Consider the following 18652-nt stretch of genomic DNA (forward strand, 5'->3'; position numbering starts at 1 on the left):
AGTTAGTTGATGGCGCAAATCGTCGTGAATGACTGATTTAGTGGCCATTACTGAAACATGGTTAAAGGATGGTCACAACTGGGAGTTAAATATCCAAGGGTATCAAACTATTCGGAAGGACAGAGTGTGTGGTAAGGGAGGTGGTGTAGCTCTGTTATTTATGGATGACATCCGGGCAACAGTAAGGGATGACATCGGTGCTATGGAGGATAAGGTTGAATCTATTTGGGTGGAAATCAGGAATAGTAAGGTGAAAAAGTCACTGATAGGAGTAGTCTATAGGCCACCAAATAGTAACATTATGGTGGGGCAGGCAATAAACAAAGAAATAACTGATGCATGTAGAAATGGTACAGCAGTTATCATGGGGGAATTTTAATCTACATGTCGATTGGTTTAACCAGGTCGGTCAAGGCAGCCTTGAGGAGGAGTTTATAGAATGTATCCGCGATAGTTTCTAGAACAGTATGTAATGGAACCTACGAGGGAACAAGCGGTCCTAGATCTGGTCCTGTGTAATGAGACAGGATTGATTCAGGATCTCATAGTTAGGGATCCTCTAGGAAGGAGTGATCACAATATGGTGAAATTTAAAATACAGATGGAGGGTGAGAAGGTAAAATCAAGCACTAGTGTTTTGTGCTTAAACAAAGGAGATTACAATGGGATGAGAGAAGAACTAGCTAAGGTAGACTGGGAGCAAAGACTTTATGGTGAAACAGTTGAGGACCAGTGGAGAACCTTCCAAGTGATTTTTCATGTGCTCAGCAAAGGTTTATACCAACAAAAAGGAAGGACGGTAGAAAGAGGGAAAATCGACCGTGGATATCTAAGGAAATAAGGGAGAGTATCAAATTGAAGGAAAAAACATACAAAGTAGCAAAGATCAGTGGGAGACTAGAGGACTGGGAAATCTTTAGGGGGCAACAGAAAGCTACTAAAAAAGCTATAAAGAAGAGTAAGATAGATTATGAGAGTAAACTTGCTCAGAATATAAAAACAGATAGTAAAAGTTTCTACAAATATATAAAACAAAAAAGTGTGGCTGAGATAAATATTGGTCCTTTAGAGGATGAGAAGGGAGATTTAATAATGGGAGATGAGGAAATGGCTGAGGAACTGAACAGGTTTTTTGGGTCGGTCTTCACAGTGGAAGACACAAATAACATGCCAGTGACTGATGGAAATGAGGCTATGCCAGGTGAGGACCTTGAGAGGATTGTTATCACCAAGGAGGTAGTGATGGGCAAGCTAATGGGGCTAAAGGTAGACAAGTCTCCTGGACCTGATGGAATGCATCCCAGAGTGCTAAAAGGGATGGCTAGGGAAATTGCAAATGCACTAGTGATAATTTACCAAAAAGTACTAGACTCTGGGGTGGTCCCGGCGGATTGGAAATTAGCAAACGTGACAGCACTGTTTAAAAAAGGAGGTAGGCAGAAAGCGGGTAATTATAGGCCAGTGAGCTAAACTTCGGTAGTAGGGAAGATGCTTGAATCTATCATCAAGGAAGAAATAGCGAGGCATTTGGATGGAAATTGTCCCATTGGGCAGACGCAGCATGGGTTCATAAAGGGCAGGTCGTGCCTAACTAATTTAGTGGAATTTTTTGAGGTCATTAACAGTGCGGTAGATAACGGGGAGCCAATGGATGTGGTATATCTGGATTTCCAGAAAGCCTTTGACAAGGTACCACACAAAAGGTTACTGCATAAGATAAAGATGCATGGCATTAAGGGGAAAGTAGTAGCATGGATAGAGGATTGGTTAATTAATAGAAAGCAAAGAGTGGGGATTAATGGGTGTTTCTCTGGTTGGCAATCAGTAGCTAGTGGTGTCCCTCAGGGATCAGTGTTGGGCCCACAACTGTTCACAATTTACATAGATGATTTGGAGTTGGGGACCAAGGGCAATGTGTCCAAGTTTGCAGACGACACTAAGATAAGTGGTAAAGCAAAAAGTGCAGAGGATACTGGAAGTCTGCAGAGGGATTTGGATAGGCTAAGTGAATGGGCTAGGGTCTGGCAGATGGAATACAGTGTTGACAAATGTGAGGTTATCCATTTTGGTAGGAATAACAGCAAAAGGGATTATTATTTAAATGATAAAATATTAAAACATGCTGCTGTGCAGAGAGACCTTGGTGTGCTCGTGCATGAGTCGCAAAAAGTTGGTTTACAGGTGCAACAGGTGATTAAGAAGGCAAATGGAATTTTGTCCTTCATTGCTAGAGGGATGGCGTTTAAGACTAGGGAGGTTCTGCTGCAATTGTATAAGGTGTTAGTGAGGCCACACCTGGAGTATTGTGTTCAGTTTTGGTCTCCTCACTTGAGAAAGGACGTACTGGCACTGGAGGGTGTGCAGAGGAGATTCACTAGGTTAATCCCAGAGCTAAAGGGGTTGGATTACGAGGAGAGGTTGAGTAGACTGGGACTGTACTCGTTGAAATTTAGAAGGATGAGGGGGGATCTTATAGAAACATAAGATTATGAAGGGAATAGATAGGCTAGATGCGGGCAGGTTGTTTCCACTGGCGGGTGAAAGCAGAACTAGGGGGCATAGCCTCAAAATAAGGGGAAGTAGATTTAGGACTGAGTTTAGGAGGAACTTCTTCACCCAAAGGGTTGTGAATCTATGGAATTCCTTGCCCAGTGAAGCAGTAGAGGCTCCTTCATTAAATGTTTTTAAGATAAAGATAGATAGTTTTTTGAAGAATAAAGGGATTAAGGGTTATGGTGTTCGGGCCGGAAAGTGGAGCTGAGTCCACAAAAGATCAGCCATGATCTCATTGAATGGTGGAGCAGGCTCGAGGGGCCAGATGGCCTACTCCTGCTCCTAGTTCTTATGTTCTTACGCGGCAACCACCGATTTGCCCTGGGGAACATGGATGGGGGGTATCGACTGTGGAGGAGGGCGGGGATTTTGAGGATGGGGGATCTGTTCCTGGAAGGGAGCTTTCCGAGCATGAGGGCGCTGGAGGAGAAGTTTGGGCTGACGAGAGGGAACGACTTTAGATGCTTGCAAATGGAGTTTAATGTAGAGAAGTGTGAGGTGATTCACTTTGGAAGGAAAAACAGGAATGTGGAATATTTGGCTAATGGAAAAGTTCTTGAAAGTGTGGATGAGCAGAGGGATCTAGGTGTCCATGTACATAGATCCCTGAAAGTTGCCACCCAGGTTGATAGGGTGGTGAAGAAGGCCTATGGAGTGTTGGCCTTTATTGGTAGAGGGATTGAGTTCCGGAGTCAGGAGGTCATGTTGCAGCTGTACAGAACTCTGGTACGGCCGCATTTGGAGTATTGCGTACAGTTCTGGTCACCGCATTATAGGAAGGACGTGGAGGCTTTGGAACGGGTGCAGAGGAGATTTACCAGGATGTTGCCTTGTATGGAGGGAAAATCTTATGAGGAAAGGCTGATGGACTTGAGGTTGTTTTCGTTAGAGAGAAGAAGGTTAAGAGGAGACTTAATAGAGGCATACAAAATGATCAGAGGGTTAGATAGGGTGGACAGTGAGAGCCTTCTCCCGCGGATGGAAATGGCTAGCACGAGGGGACATAGCCTTAAACTGAGGGGTAATAGATATAGGACAGAGGTCAGGGGTAGGTTCTTTACGCAAAGAGTAGTGAGGCCGTGGAATGCCCTACCTGCTACAGTAGTGAACTCGCCAACATTGAGGGCATTTAAAAGTTTATTGGATAAACATATGGATGATAATGGTATAGTGTAGGTTAGATGGCTTTTGTTTCGGTGCAACATCGTGGGCCTGTACTGCGCTGTATTGTTCTATGTTCTATGTTCTAGGTGAGGGATTTTGTACGCAGACTGGTGCCGTCCTTCCCACGTCTCCCGCCGAAGAGGTGGCAAGACAGGGTAGTTTCTAGGGAAGAGGTGGGAGAGGGTAGAGTTTCAGACGTCTACAAGGAGCTAATGAGAGCTGAGGATACGCAGACCGAGGACCTGAAGCTTAAGTGGAAGGAGGAGCTCGGGGGGGAGCTAGGGGACGGTATTTGGGCAGAAACCCTGAGCAGAGTAAACGCGACCGCAACATGCACCAGGCTCAGCCTGATCCAGTTTAAGGCCGTGCACCGGGCCCACATGACGGTGGCCCGGATGAGCAGATTCTTCGGGCTGGAGGACAAGTGTGCTAGATGTGCCGGAGGGCCGGCTATAAAGAACAAAGAACAAAGAAATATACAGCACAGGAACAGGCCCTTCGGCCCTCCAAGCCCGTGCCGGCCATGCTGCCCGACTAAACTACAATCTTCTACACTTCCTGGGTCCGTATCCCTCTATTCCCATCCTATTCATGTATTTGTCAAGATGCCCCTTAAATGTCACTATCGTTCCTGCTTCCACCACTTCCTCCGGTAGCGAGTTCCAGGCACCCACTACCCTCTGTGTAAAAAAACTTGCCTCGTACATCTACTCTAAACCTTGCCCCTCTTACCTTTAACCTATGCCCCCTAGTAATTGACCCCTCTACCCCGGGGAAAAGCCTCTGACTATCCACTCTGTCTATGCCCCTCATAATTTTGTAGACCTCTATCAGGTTGCCCCTCAACCTCCTTCGTTCAAGTGAGAACAAACCGAGTTTATTCAACCGCTCCTCATAGCTAATGCCCTCCATACCAGGCAACATTCTGGTAAATCTCTTCTGCACCCTCTCTAAAGCCTCCATATCCTTCTGGTAGTGTGGCGACCAGAATTGAACACTATTCTCCAAGTGTGGCCTAACTAAGGTTCTATACAGCTGCAACATGACTTGCCAATTCTTATACTCAATGCCCCGGCCAATGAAGGCAAGCATGCCGTATGCCTTCTTGACTACCTTCTCTACATGTTCTGGTCGTGCCCTAAACTCGGGGGGTATTGGCAGGGATTCGCAGATGTCATGTCCCGGGTGTTGAAAACTGGGGTGGTAATGAGCCCGGAGGTGGCAATCTTTGGGGTTTCGGAGGACCCGGGAGTCCAGGAAGAAAGGGAGGCCGATGTTCTGGCCTTTGCTTCCCTGGAACCCACGACGAATACTGTTAGCATGGAGGGTTATGGTCTGGGGACCTGGGTTAGAATCTCACCAAGATGGTGGAATTTGAATTTAATTTTTAAAAACTGGAATTGAAAGATTAATGACAACCATGAAGCCATTGTCAATTGTTGTAAAAACCCATCTGGTTCACCAGAGCCCTTTCGGGAAGGAAATCTGTCCTCATTATCCAGTCTGACCTGCATGTGACTCCAGACTTACAGCAATGTGGTTGACTCTTTAACAAAAAGGCATTAGAGTCCCATTCTACTACAATGTAGGCCAATTCTACTAATATGGACAATGAACACGTAAACAGAGTTTAAACCTTTTTAAATATCTTGATATTTGGAGGGCTCCAGTTGATAGCCCTCAACTGGAGCATCGCGTTCAATTCCAGGCTGCACACTTTAAGCAGGGTGTCAATGGTGCAGAAAATATTTACTTGAATGGTACCAGGGACGAGGACTCCATTTATGCGGCGAGGCTGTAAAAGTTGAATTGTGCTCCTCAGAGCAGGAAAGGTAGAGAGAAGATTTGATAGCGGTATTTAAAATTATGAATGGCTTTGTGAGAATAAGGGGAAGCTGTTTCCAGTGACAGAAAAGGAAGTAACCAAAGATACCGATTCAAGGTGCTTGGCAAAAGCGCTCAATGATAGAGAACGCACTGCCTACTAAATCAAATCGATTTAGTGGTAACTTTCTAAAGGAAATTGGATAACTGTTTTGAAAAAGAAAAAAAATTACAGGTAGGTGGGCAAAGCACAGAGGAACAAGGTCAATCAAAAAGTTCTTTAAAAGTTCAAGTGAAGGAATTATGGACCAAATTGTCTCCTGGGCCGTGGCTTTCTTTGCTTTCCTACTCATTTGCTCCTTCTACTGCACCCCCTCGCCCCCGACCCCTGGCACCATTCTCCCTTTGCCACTTGTTTCCACCCTTCTTCCACTTCCCACACGCTTCCTCCCTTCCCCCCCACGTGTTTCTTCCCTTTACTTCCCACTTGCTTCCTCTTTCCCCATCCCACTCGCTTCCTTCCTCCCTGTCTCATTTGCTTACTCTCCATCTCATTTGCATCCTGCCTCTGCCACTTTCCCTGGCCTCATACCTTTTCCCTCTCCTACTAAACCCCCACCCCTTTTTCTCTCTTCCTCTCTCGCTCACTCTACCACTCATTTCCTTCATTTTCCTTCATTCCTTTGGCTGATGGTGTGGTGTTGGAAAGAAGGGTTCCATTTCATGGGACACCGGCACTAGTCAGAAGAAACTGTACCATTGAGATGGGCTCCATCTGATCCAAACTGAGAGCAATGTTCTGCAGAGGATAAATAGGTTGGTCGCAAGTAACGTTTTAAATTAATTCATGGGATGTGGCCATCCCATCACTAGAATCATAGAATCATAGAATTTACAGTGCAGAAGGAGGCCATTTGGCCCATCGAGTCTGCACCGGCCCTTACAAGGAGCACCCTACTCAAGCCCACGTATCTACCCTATTCCCGTAACCCAGTAACCCCCACTTAACCGTTTTTGGACACTGAGGGCTATTTAGCATGGCCAATCCACCTAACCCGCACATCTTTGGACTGTGGTTAGCTAGGCTAGCATTTCTTCGTCAGCCCTAATTGCCCATGAGAAGGTGGAGGTGAGCTGCCTTCTTGAACCATTGCAGTTCATGTAGTGCAGATACACTCACAGTGCTGTTTTTCTTTCTATTTATTAATCTCTTTTTCAAAATATATAAAATGCACAGTATTAGGGAGGGAGTTCCAGGATTTTGACCCAGGAAAAATGAAGGAATGGCAATATATTTCCAAGTCAGGATCAAGAGTGGCTTGAAGGGGAACTTCCAGGTTGTGATGTTCCCATCTGTCTGCCTCCTTCTAGATGGTAGCAGTCGTGGGTTTGGAAGGGGCTGTTGAAGGAATTTTGGTGAGTTCCTGCAGTGCATCTTACAACCTCCGCGATGCTGATAGTGGGAGAATCAGCAATGGTAATACCATTGCATGTCAAGGGGCAATGGTTAGGATCTTTCTTCTTGGGAGGTGGTCATTGCCTGGAACTTGTGTGGTGCATATGTTACTTGCTACTTGTCAGCCCAAGCCTGGATTTGAACATGGATTATTTCAGTATCTGAGAGTCATGAATGGTGCTCAACATTGTGTAATCATCAGCAAACATCCCCACTTCTGACCTTACGATGGAAGGAAGGTAATTGATGAAGCAACTAAAGATGGTTGGGCCAAGGGCACTACCCTGAGGCACTCCTGCAGTGATGTCCTGGAACTGAGATGATTGACCTCCACCAACCACAACAATCTTCATTTTTGCTAGGTATGACTCCAACTAACAGAGAATTTTCCCCTATTCACGTTGATTCCAGTTTTCCTCGGACTCTTTCATGCCATACTCGGTCAAATTCTGCCTTGATGTCAAGGGCAGTCACTTTCAACTGTGGAGTTCATCCCTTTCGTCCATATTTGAACCAAGGCTGTAATGAGGTCAGGAGCTGAGTGGCGTTGGCAGAGTCCAAACTAAGCATCATTGAGCAGGTTATTTCTAAGCAAATGCTACTTCAGAGCACTGTTAATGATGTCTTCCACCGCTTTGCTGATGCTTAAGAGTAGACTGACTGGGTAATTGATGGGGGCAGCACGATAGCCAAGTGGCTAGCACTGTGGCTTCATAGCACCAGGTTCCCAGATTCGATTCCCAGCTGGGTCACTGTCTGTGCGGAGTCTGCATGTTCTCCCCATGTCTGCGCAGGTTTCCTCCACGTGCTCCGGTTTCCTCCCACAAGACCCGAAAGACGTGCTGTTAGGTAATTTGGACATTCTGAATTCTCCCTCTATGTACCCAAACAGGCGCCGGAATGTGGCGACTAGGGGCTTTTCGCAGTAACTTCATTGCAATGTAAGCCTACTTGTGACAATAAAGATTATTATTATTAATTGGCTGGGTTGCATTTGTCCTGCTTTTTGTGGACAGGGCATATTTAGGCAATTTTCCATATTGCCAGGTAGATACCAGTGCTGTAGCTGTACTGGAACAGCTTGGCTAGGGGGGTGGCAACTTCTGGAGCACAAGTCTTCAGTATTATTGCCGGAATACTGTCAGAACCCAAAGCCTCGAGCTCAATCTGCCAGAACTGAAAATAAAGAAAAAAGTTATTTAGTTTTTCCAAATGTACTGTACTCCCACAAAAAAGCTTGTATCAATATAGTGCCTTTAATGATATTAAACATCCCCAGGTGCTTTGCAGAAGCATTATAAAACAGAATTTGACATGAGGAAATACTAGGCCAAATGACCCAAGGGTTGGTCAAAGAGGTAAGTTTTAATTAGTGTCTTAAATGGGGTAAACAAGGTAGAGAGGTGGAGAGATTTAGGGAGAGAATTCCAGAACTTGGGTCCGAGGCCACTAAAGGCATGACCACAAGTGGTGTGAAGTGATTAAAATTCGCAATGCTCAAGAGGCCTAAATTAGATGAGCATAGATATGTCAGGGAATTGTGGGGTAGGAGGAGTTTACGACGATAGGGAGGGTAAAGACTTTAAGGGGGTTTAAAAACAAGGTTGCTTGACCGGGAGCTATTGATAGGTGATAGGTGCACTAGGCTTGGTGTGTATTAAGACATAGACAGGAGAGCTTAGGATGACCTCTAGTTTACAGAGAGGCGAATGCAGTCAGTTTGCACTTTTTTTTCTGTGCTACATAACATCCAATATTATATTAATGCAAAATATGTAGAAAATATACATTAGTATATCTGCGTGGGTTTCCTCCGGGTTCTCAGGTTTCCTCCCACAGTCCAAAGACGTGCAGGTTAGGTGGATTGGCCATGATAAATTGCTCTTTGTGACCAAAAAAAAGGTTAGGAGGGGTTATTGGGTTACAGGGATAGGGTGGAAATGAGGGCTCTAGTGAGTCGGTGCAGACTCGATGGGCCGAATGGTCTCCGCACTGTATGTTCTAGTGCCCATTCTTGGATCTCAAAAGTCATAAAGAATCTCGGGCTAAATGCACATTGTTTGCTGTTTGAACACTAATACAATTTTCTCTGATTTATCAGACAGATGGGCATGGACCTAGTTCCCAGAAAGGACTTTGAAACGGTTGACCCAGAACAGTTAAGCGTGGCAGATCTCTACAAACTAGTAAGTGTTCATTGTTGTCCAATTCTTGACATATAGCTCTGTCACAGCTGTAGACATTTCTGGTTTTTCGATATATTCACATCTTTATGACAGCTAATTGATTAAATGCATAGGGTAGAACTTTCTGGCTGTTCACACCAGCGGGATCTTCCAGTTCCGCCATCATGGCAACAAGGAGTGCATTCAATGGGAAACCCCGTTGACAATGGCAGGACCAGAAGATCCTGCCGCCGGTCAATGTTGGTCCACCACTTGCTGCCGTGAAACACGTGTGATAAATCTTGCCAATAATCATTAGCATGAAGAACCAAACCTTGATTTTATTTGTGGTAGATATTCTGTTAATGAGGAATCATGGGTTTTATACACAGTAATAATTTTAGACTCAGTGAATCAAGTTTACTGCTTCACTTTTTGAATCAGCTTCATTTTTTTAACTAAACATTTTATTGAATTATCAAACAGAAAATGTAATATACATATAGGCAAAAATATACATACAATATAGCTTTCATAAGCAACTAAATACAAACCTACCCACCCCCCTCCCAACCCTGTAATGAATCCAGGTCCTTAAAGAAAGAAATTAATGACCGCCATCTCTGGTAAAACCTCCCCACCAAGCCTCTGATGGTATATTTGACTTTCTCCAGATGTAAGACGGATATCAGGTCTTCCATCCAGGCAGATGCCCTTGGTAGGGAGGGGGATCTCCAGTTGACCAATATACGCCTCTTGGTCATTAAGGAGGCGAAGACAAGAATGTGCGCCCTCACTCCCGAGTAGAAAGACGGGGAGTCTGAAGCCCCAGATATTGCAATCAGTGGGCACGATTCTAAGATTATCTGCAAAATCTTGGATATTGTGTCAAAAATGGAAGCTCAATATCCAGCAAGCTGAGGACAAGACCAAATGCATGTGTGTGGTTAGTCGGTGTAAGTGAACAGTGGTCACACTTGTTCTCCACGTCTCAAAAGAATCCACTCATCCTTGCCTTCGTCCAATGTGTTCCAAGTATCACTTTGAAGTGAATCAAACTCCGTCTGGCACAGGATAAATTACTACTCAGTGGAGATGTGTGAAGCGATCAGATAGTCCATAAGAGGGTCGTTTAGGAGTCTGGTAACAGCTAACCGGGTCGTGCTGAACACACACTTCTCTTTGTTGTAGGTCAGGTTGAGAAGAGTGGCAGTGCGGAGGAATTTATCGAGGTTGGCATCGTGGTCCTGCTGGTCATGGCCGCAGATGGTGACATTATCTAAGTACGGAAAGGTGGCCCGCAAACCGTACTGGTCGACCATTCGGTCCATCTCTCTGTGGAAGACCGAGACCCCATTTGTGACACCGAAAGGGACCCTAAGGAAGTGGTAGAGGTGACCGTCCGCCTCGAAGGCGGTGTATGGCCTGTCTGACTTCCGGATGGGGAGCTGGTGGTAGGCGGATTTCAGGTCAATTGTTGAGAAGACCCGGTACTGCGCAATCTGATTGACCATATCAGATATGCATGGGAGGGGGTACGCGTGTACCGATTGATGGTCTGGCTGTAGCCCACGACCATCCTGTGTTTCTCCCCAGTTTTAACCACTACCACTTGGGCTCTCCAGGGGCTGTTGCTGGCCTCGATAATACCCTCCTTAAGCAGCCGCTGGATTTCGGACCTGATGAAGGTCTTGTCCGGGGTGCTGTACCGTCTGCTCCTAGTGGCAACGGGCTTGCAATCCGCAGTTAGATTGGCAAAAAGGGAGGGGGGATCAACCTTGAGGGTCACGAGGCCGCAAACCGTAAGGGGGAGTAAGGGCCCGCCGAATTTGAGGGTGAGGCTCTGGAGGTTGCACTGGTAGTCCAGGCCCAACAGGAGTGCAGCCGTGAGGGTGACTGTACAAAAGCCTCGGATCGGGACGGAGTGGAATCCGGAGGCTAGGAAGATCCTTTGATTGGCAGGGTGGACCGCGAGGGAGCAGCGCCTTACCGTATCTGGGTGAATGAAGCTTTCGGTGCTCCCGGAGACCAGCAGGCACGGGGTCGCGTGGCCGTTGATTTTCACCGTCGTCGACGTGGTGGCCAGGTGGTGCGGGCGAGATTGGCCCAGCGTCATCGAAGCGAGCTGCGGGTAGCCATCGGATGCTTCGGGTGGCGAGCGTGTGCAGTTCCGATGTCGGGATGTCCGGGGGGGAACAAGATGGCGGCACCCATGGTGCGCACATTGCGGTGTCGGGACAAGATGGTGGCGCCCATTGGTCGCACATGGACCCGGGAGGAGAAGATGGTGGCTCCCATTGTGCGTCTGGTGTGGGGGAGGGGGCGATAGCGGGCACGATCGCAGCGAGTGTGCGGGCCTGGCACACAGCCGCGAAGTGGCCCTTTTTACTGCAGGCTTTACAAACTGCAGTGCGGGCCGGGCAGTGTTGGCGGGGGTGCTTCTGCTGACCGCAGAAATAGCAGCGGGGACCCCCGGGGTGCGCGGATCGGCGTGCGGCGCAGGTGTATTGAGAAGGCAGGGCCCCGGCTGAAGAGGTCGTCGGCGGGGTTCCGGAGGGGTAAGAAGGGGTAGAAGGGCGGGCAGCACGGCAGGAGAGGTACGATTGTACGTTACGGGATGCGACCGTCATGGAGAGCGCCACGGTTTTCGCCTCTGCCAGTTCGAGCGTGGCCCCTTCCAACAATCGTTCTTGGATGCGGTCCGACGCAATCCCCATCACAAAGGCATCGCGCATGAGGAGATTCGCGTGTTTGGCGGCCGTGACGGCCTGACAGTCATAGTCCCAGACGAGTGGAATTAGGGCCCGCCAGAAGTCTTCGATGGACTCACCAGGTAGTTGCGAGCGGGTGGCAAGTACATGCCTGGCGAAGAGCGTGTTCGCCTTCTGCGCGTAGTGTTCTTTGAGGAGTTCCATTGCTTTTGTGTAAGTCGTGGCATCTTGGATCAACGGGAACACGCTGGAGCTCAGACTGGAGTACAGGACGTTTATCTTCTGAGCCTCCGTTGGCGTGGGGTCCGCTGCGTTGATGTATGCCTCGAAACATGCTAGCTAGTGAGTAAAGTCTTTCCTGGCGTCGGGCGAGTGAGGATCCAGCTGCAGGCGATCGGGCTTAATTCGGACATCCATTCTGTGGAAAATCTGACTGTAATAAATTGATGCACGATCAACTGCACAAAGACTAAAGTTGGGTACAACTGTGGCTTTATTACAGTCAGATGCGTGGCCTCCTGCTGCAGCTGGCGAAATGGCAGGGCACTGGAGGTCATGCATATTTATACAGTTCTCCCTGGGCGGAGCCAGCTGGCAGGAGCAACCGGCGAACATGTAGTGCACGTCCTACCTTACATCTCCTATTACAGTGGATCACCACACTCCCTTAATCCCACATGTCTGTTTTCCATTCAGTCCCCTAGATCATCTGCTAATATCAGCCATGATTATCTCCCTGAACTTACTTCTGCCTGTAATTATTAATGTTGTTTATAGCAGCTTGCAACTCACCCAGCTAATTGTTGTTCAGGAAAGTGGCTAACTCAGCTAACAGCCATTTTGTGTTTTTAGTATTCTGGGTTTCTGTTAACATGGATGTTAACATAGTGGAGCCTTTCTGATCATATAGTGATTAACACAAAATTATACAATATTTATTCCTAAAAATATGCCCCCATACAGGCACCTAAACCAGGGTACACTTTATCTAAAACCTTCTCTCTAAATCTACCTTCAACAGTACACAGCAGACAAAAAGAATAATCAACAAAGTACATTGACAAATAAGTAATTGGTTACAGTGCGGAATAAGGGCCAAACAAAGCAACAAGCAAGAGCAGCATCGGGCGTCGTGAATAGTGTCTGACAGGGAATAGATCAGTCCGAGGGAGATTCGTTGAGGAGTCTAGTAGCTGTGGTGAAGAAGCTGTTCCTATGTCTGGATGTGCGGGTCTTCAGACTTCTGAATCTTCTGCCTGATGGAAGGTTCTGGAAGAGGGCAAAGCCTGGGTGTGAGGGGTCTCTGACAATGCGGTCTGCCTTCTTGAGGCAGAGGGAGATGTATACAGAATCCGTGTAAGGGTCGCAAGCTTATGTTATGCGTTGGGCTGAGTTCACCACACTCTGTAGTTTCTTCCGATCTTGGGCCGAACAGTTGCCATACCAAGCTTGAGAGAGTCGATGCAGAATTTCTTTAGCTTCCGTAGGAAGTAGCGACGCTGGTTGGGCTTTCTTGACTGTTGCATCAACGTGGGTGGACCTATAGGAACCTAAATCTATCAACCATCTCCACTACGGACCCATTGATGTAGACGGGACCGTGTGTCGTACTACGCTTCCTGAAGTCGATGATCAGTTCCTTGGTTTTGCTGACATTTAGGGGGAGATTGTTTTCGGCACACCATGCAATCAAGGGATTTACCTCCCTTCTGCAGTCTGATTCGTCATTGTTTGAGATACGACCCACCACAGTCGTATCACCTGCAAACTTGTAGATCGAATTGGAGTTAAATCTTGCCACACAGTCGTGTGTGTGTGTATAGGGAGTACAGTAGAGGACTGAGCATTGAGGACTATTGTGGAGGAGGTGCTGTTACCTATCCTGACAGATTGCGATGGACCAGGAACCTAAATCTATCCACCATCTCCACTACGGACCCATTGATGTAGACGGGATCGTGTGTCGTACTACGCTTCCTGAAGTTGATGATCAGTTCCTTGGTTTTGCTGACATTTAGAGGGAGATTGTTTTCGGCACACCATGCAATCAAGTGATCTACCTCCCTTCTGCAGTCTGATTCGTCATTTTTTGAGATACGACCCACCACAGTCGTATCACCTGCAAACCTATAGATCGAATTGGAGTTAAATCTTGCCACACAGTCGTGTGTGTGTGCATAGGGAGTACAGTAGAGGACTGAGCATTGAGAACTGTTGTGGAGGAGGTGCTGTTACCTATCCTGACAGATTGCGATCTGTTGGTGAGGAAGTCAAGGATCCAGCTGCACAGGGAGGGGTCAAGTCCAAGATTTCAGAGTTTGGTTATTAATCTTGTCGGGATAATGGAGTTGAAGGCGGAGATGTAGTCTATGAACAGCAGTCTGACGTAGATTACCTCATTGTTGAGGTGTCCGAGTGTTGATTGTAAGCCCAGGGAGATAGCATCTGCAGTGGACCGATTGTGGCAATAGGCGAACTGCAATGGATTGAGACCATCTGGGAGGCTGCCGTTGATCCATCTCATGACTAGCCGCTCAAAGCATTTCATGAAAACAGATGTCAGGGCCACTGGTCGGTTGTCGTTGAGGCTTGTTACCTTGTTCTTCTTTGGTACTGGTATGATGGTGGTCTTCTTGAAGGAAGTGGGCACCTCGGAGTGGAGAAGTAAGGTGTTGAAGATGTCTGCGAATACATTCGCAGCTGGTCTGCGCAGGATCTGAGTGCTCGCCCAGGGACTCCGTCGGGGCATGTAGGGAGGAGGCTGTGACACAAGACCCTGCCTCTAATCTACTCCATTTTGATTTTGGATCAGTGAGAATTTTCTGCATGTTGGCAGCCCAGTAATAAAACAAGATTCGGGAGGGCCAAGCCTCCCGATTCTCTGTCTCTCTGAAGCAGAGCGCTGAGAGAATCTTACCTGCCCAGAAAAATGTCGATATTAATTTGTTGACCGTAATAAAAAATGCTTTGGGCAAATAAATGGGGATACATTGAAATAAGAACAGAAATCTAGATAGCACATTCATCTTAAGAGTTTGGATCCTGCCCGCTAGAGTCAGGGGGAGGTTATTCCATCTCTATAAGTCCATTTTTATCTTGCTGATGAGTCTCTTGAGCAGTTCAGTTTGTGCAGTAAGGCCTAGTTCTGGGCCACGCGGATCCCAAGGTGGCGGAAATTAGAGGGCGAGTGGTGAAGCACCAAGAATCCAGCCGAGCCCCTCTGGCCATTGACTTTATTGGGAAACACTCACTTTTACTAATGTTTAGTTCATCATCTGAGAATGTGCCAAACCTCGTGAGTATCTTCATGATGTTTTCAATTGAGGAGACAGGATCCTTAATATATAAAAGTAGGCCATCTGCGTATAGTGAGATCTGGTGCTCCTTCCCCTCTCGGTGTATTCCCCTTGTTATGGGCCAGGGTTTAGAAACTCCAAAGTGTATTATGTAATTCACCTGACCTATAACTTTTAGTTGAATTTGGCTAGGATGAGCACAAGAGCCTGCCATTCAGGTATGATTCAACAGTCTTCCCAGACGTTTTAATCAAACAACGTTTATTCTAAGAACTTAATTAACATTTATATAAGCACACAGCAAGAGTTTTTATCAATTACAAACAAAGACACCCCACAGCTACAGTAATCTATAACACTTAATGAATCCCCCCTTAACTGTTCCAATTCAAAAACAAAATCCCATAAACCAACAACCCCTTTTCAAGGGTGTAGCCCAGCACTGTGCATTCTCACTTGAATAAGACTGCCCTTTCCTGAGATTCTGACTCTGTTTCACCAGCAGGTTTAAACCATTCCGGAAAGCAAACAATATCTTTTAAGTGTTCGAAACAGCAGGTAGCTGTAATCAATGTTTTTTTTTACTGGAACAGATATTTAAAATGAAAATAGAGAGAGACAGGCCAAAACACAGCAGCCAAATCTGTAAGCGAAAGCAAAAACAAAACTCACAGCCACAGCTCCACCCATAAAAATGACATTACTGAAGCCATGTGATGAAACAAGAGGGACACTCCCATAACACCTCCCCCCTCAAGAAAAAAAACCCATCAACTTCAAAGATGGTTTCATTTTTCTCTTTTTCACTTACCCATTCCTGTTTATTACTGCAGTGATGTAGAGCTGGGCTGACTGTCAGCTTTTAGTTTCACTTTGAGAAAAGCTTGAGTGTGTCTGTTTTTTTTGGTTTCGTTTCAGTGTTGGAGCTGCAGTCAGACACAGAATGTGTAATGTTGTTCTCTCTGCCATGTAAAGACTATCTCTTGATCATTTGGTGAATTCAGAGTGACAAGTGTTCTCAGTAGTGAATTTAAACCGGATGTGCTTCTGTTAAAAAGTTTTTTTTAAGTCTTATGGATGTTAAAACGAAAGTAAGGATTACTTGGTGTTGTATTCTTTGGGGGTTGTATTTGAATTAATGGTTGCTAAGATGTTCACTGTATGTTTTAAAAAGGTTAACTTGAGTTCATAGAATAAACATTGTTTTGCTTTAAAAAATACTTTTCGATTTTGCTGTACCACACCTGTAGAGTGGGCTGTGTGCTCCCCATACCACAATCTATTAAAAATTGTGGGTCAGATGAACTCCATGATACACTTTGGGGTTCTCTAAACCCTGGCCCATAACACACTTGACAATAAACATACATGCATTTTAAAACATCAAAACTGGCAAACATTTCCAATGATACAGTCGATTCTAGCTCTTCACCAGCTACTCTTCATCAGATTCGTGACAAAGCATCAGCTATCGAATGTTCTCGTCTTGCCACATGTATAAGTTTTAAATTAAATGGCTGGAAGAATCTGGCACCTTATTCCTGAATCTCTCCAAAAATGTCGATGGATTATGATCAGTATATATAATTGTTTCAGACAAATTGTTGGTAACATAAATGTTAAAATGTTGCAAAGCCAGCACCAAGCTCAAAGTCTCCTTTTCAATTGTTGAATACTTCCTCTTGGTTATCATTTAATTTGGGGGGAAAATATCCAATAGGCTGCTCTATTCCTTTGTTGTCTTCTGGCAAGAGCACAGCACCTATGCCCACATCACTCTCATTGATAACCACCTTGAATGGTTTTGTGTAATTTGTGGTGGCCAACACAGGAGCAGTGATTAACACAGCCTTCAGGCCGGCAAATGCCTGTTGCTGCTCCGCCGTCCACTGAAATTTGCTACGCTTCTTCAGCACGTCCGTCAGTGGAGTAACCACACTGCTAAAATTTGGCACAAATCTACGGTAATAACCACTCATGCCAAGCAATCTCATTATTTCCTTTCGTGTCGAGGGTATTGGAAACTCGGCAATAACCTTTGTTTTTACATCCCGTGGGACCATTTGTCTATGTCCAATTGTATGGCCAAGGAACGCGACTTGGGCTTTTCAAAACTCAATTTTGGCTAGGTTTACCACCAAACCCGCCTCCTGAAGTCGATCGAATAACTCCATCAGATGCTTCAAATGTTCTTTCCATGTCTGATGAAAAATAACCAGATCGTCTATGTGTCTCATACAATTAGGTAATCCTGAAATGACTTTGTTAGTTAATCGTTGAAATGTGGCTGCGTCGTTTTTCATAACTTTGAATTGATATATACCATTTGAAGTCACAAAAGCTGAAATCTCCTTTGCCCTTTAGGATAAAGCTACCTTCCAGTAACCTTTAAGTAAACCCAGTTTGGAAATAAAAGCTGATTGTCCCACCTTCTCAAAGCAGTCCTCTAACTGTGGGATAGGATAAGAGTCTGTTCTTGTAAGTGTATAATTCACACACAATCGTTGGGTACCGTTCGGTTTCGGTACCATCACCATGGGTGAGCTGCATTGGCTGCAACCCACTTCAATTTTGCCATTTTTAAGTATAATTTCAATTTCTTGATGAACCTCTGCCAATTTTAGAGGGTTAAGTCTATGTGGATGTTGTTTAATTGGAACAGCATTCCCCTCATCTATATCATGGATAATCATTTTACATCCACAAACTTGCCCATGTGATATTAAAAACTCTTTCAGATCAGTTTGTTTTTCCTCTAAAAGGTAACTCAATAATTTATTCCAATTTTTAAGAACTTCCTCATTATCCAATTTAACTTGAGGAATGTCAAATTCAACGTCATCTGGATTTGGTTCTTCACTTTGAGTTGGATTCACTAAAACCTCCTTTAGCCCTTCTTCCCTTTCAAAATACATTTCAACCAGATTCACATGACACAATCGGTGAGTTTTCCTTCCGTCTGGCGTTCTTACCAAATAATTCACCTCACTTAATTTCCTTTCAATCTGATAAGGACCGCAAAATCTTGCTTTTAAAGGTTCACCTACCACTGGTAACAATGCTAAAACTTTATCTCCACAGGCAAAACTACAAATCTTTGCTTTCTTGTCTGCTCCCTGTTTCATCACATGCTGTGCAACTTTTAAATGTTGTCTAACTAATTCACTGGCTCTATTTAATCGTTCCCAAAAATTTGACACGTAATCCAATAATGTAAGTTCCGATTTCTCACTGACCAATTTTTCCTTAATCAGTTAATTTTTCCTTAATCGTGACCATGACCAAAAATTAGTTCAAAAGGACTGAATTTGGTTGACTCATTAGGTGAATCCCTAATTGCAAACAATACGAATGGAATTCCTTTATCCCAATCCTCTGGTTAATCTTGACAATAAGCCCTCAACATTGTCTTTAATGGCTGATGCCACCTTTCTAACACTCCCTGCGATTCTGGATGGTAGGCAGTTGATTTAAAGGGTTTTA

At 45.5% G+C, this 18652-nt stretch overlaps 1 protein-coding gene across 8 annotated transcripts in view; it reads left to right on the top strand.

Annotated features, from left to right (window-relative positions):
• dock3 (dedicator of cytokinesis 3) overlaps nucleotides 1-18652 on the top strand; it is a 1587592-nt gene that overhangs the window by 418479 nt on the left and 1150461 nt on the right. For all 8 annotated transcript variants that reach the window (XM_072472048.1, XM_072472049.1, XM_072472047.1 and 5 more), the window contains one exon: nucleotides 9099-9183. In XM_072472048.1, coding sequence (XP_072328149.1) covers nucleotides 9099-9183 — 85 coding nt within the window. The remainder of the gene's footprint in view (nucleotides 1-9098; nucleotides 9184-18652) is intronic.

The sequence above is a fragment of the Scyliorhinus torazame genome, chromosome 13, assembly GCF_047496885.1.
Source record: "Scyliorhinus torazame isolate Kashiwa2021f chromosome 13, sScyTor2.1, whole genome shotgun sequence".
NCBI classification, from domain to species: Eukaryota; Metazoa; Chordata; class Chondrichthyes; order Carcharhiniformes; family Scyliorhinidae; genus Scyliorhinus; species Scyliorhinus torazame.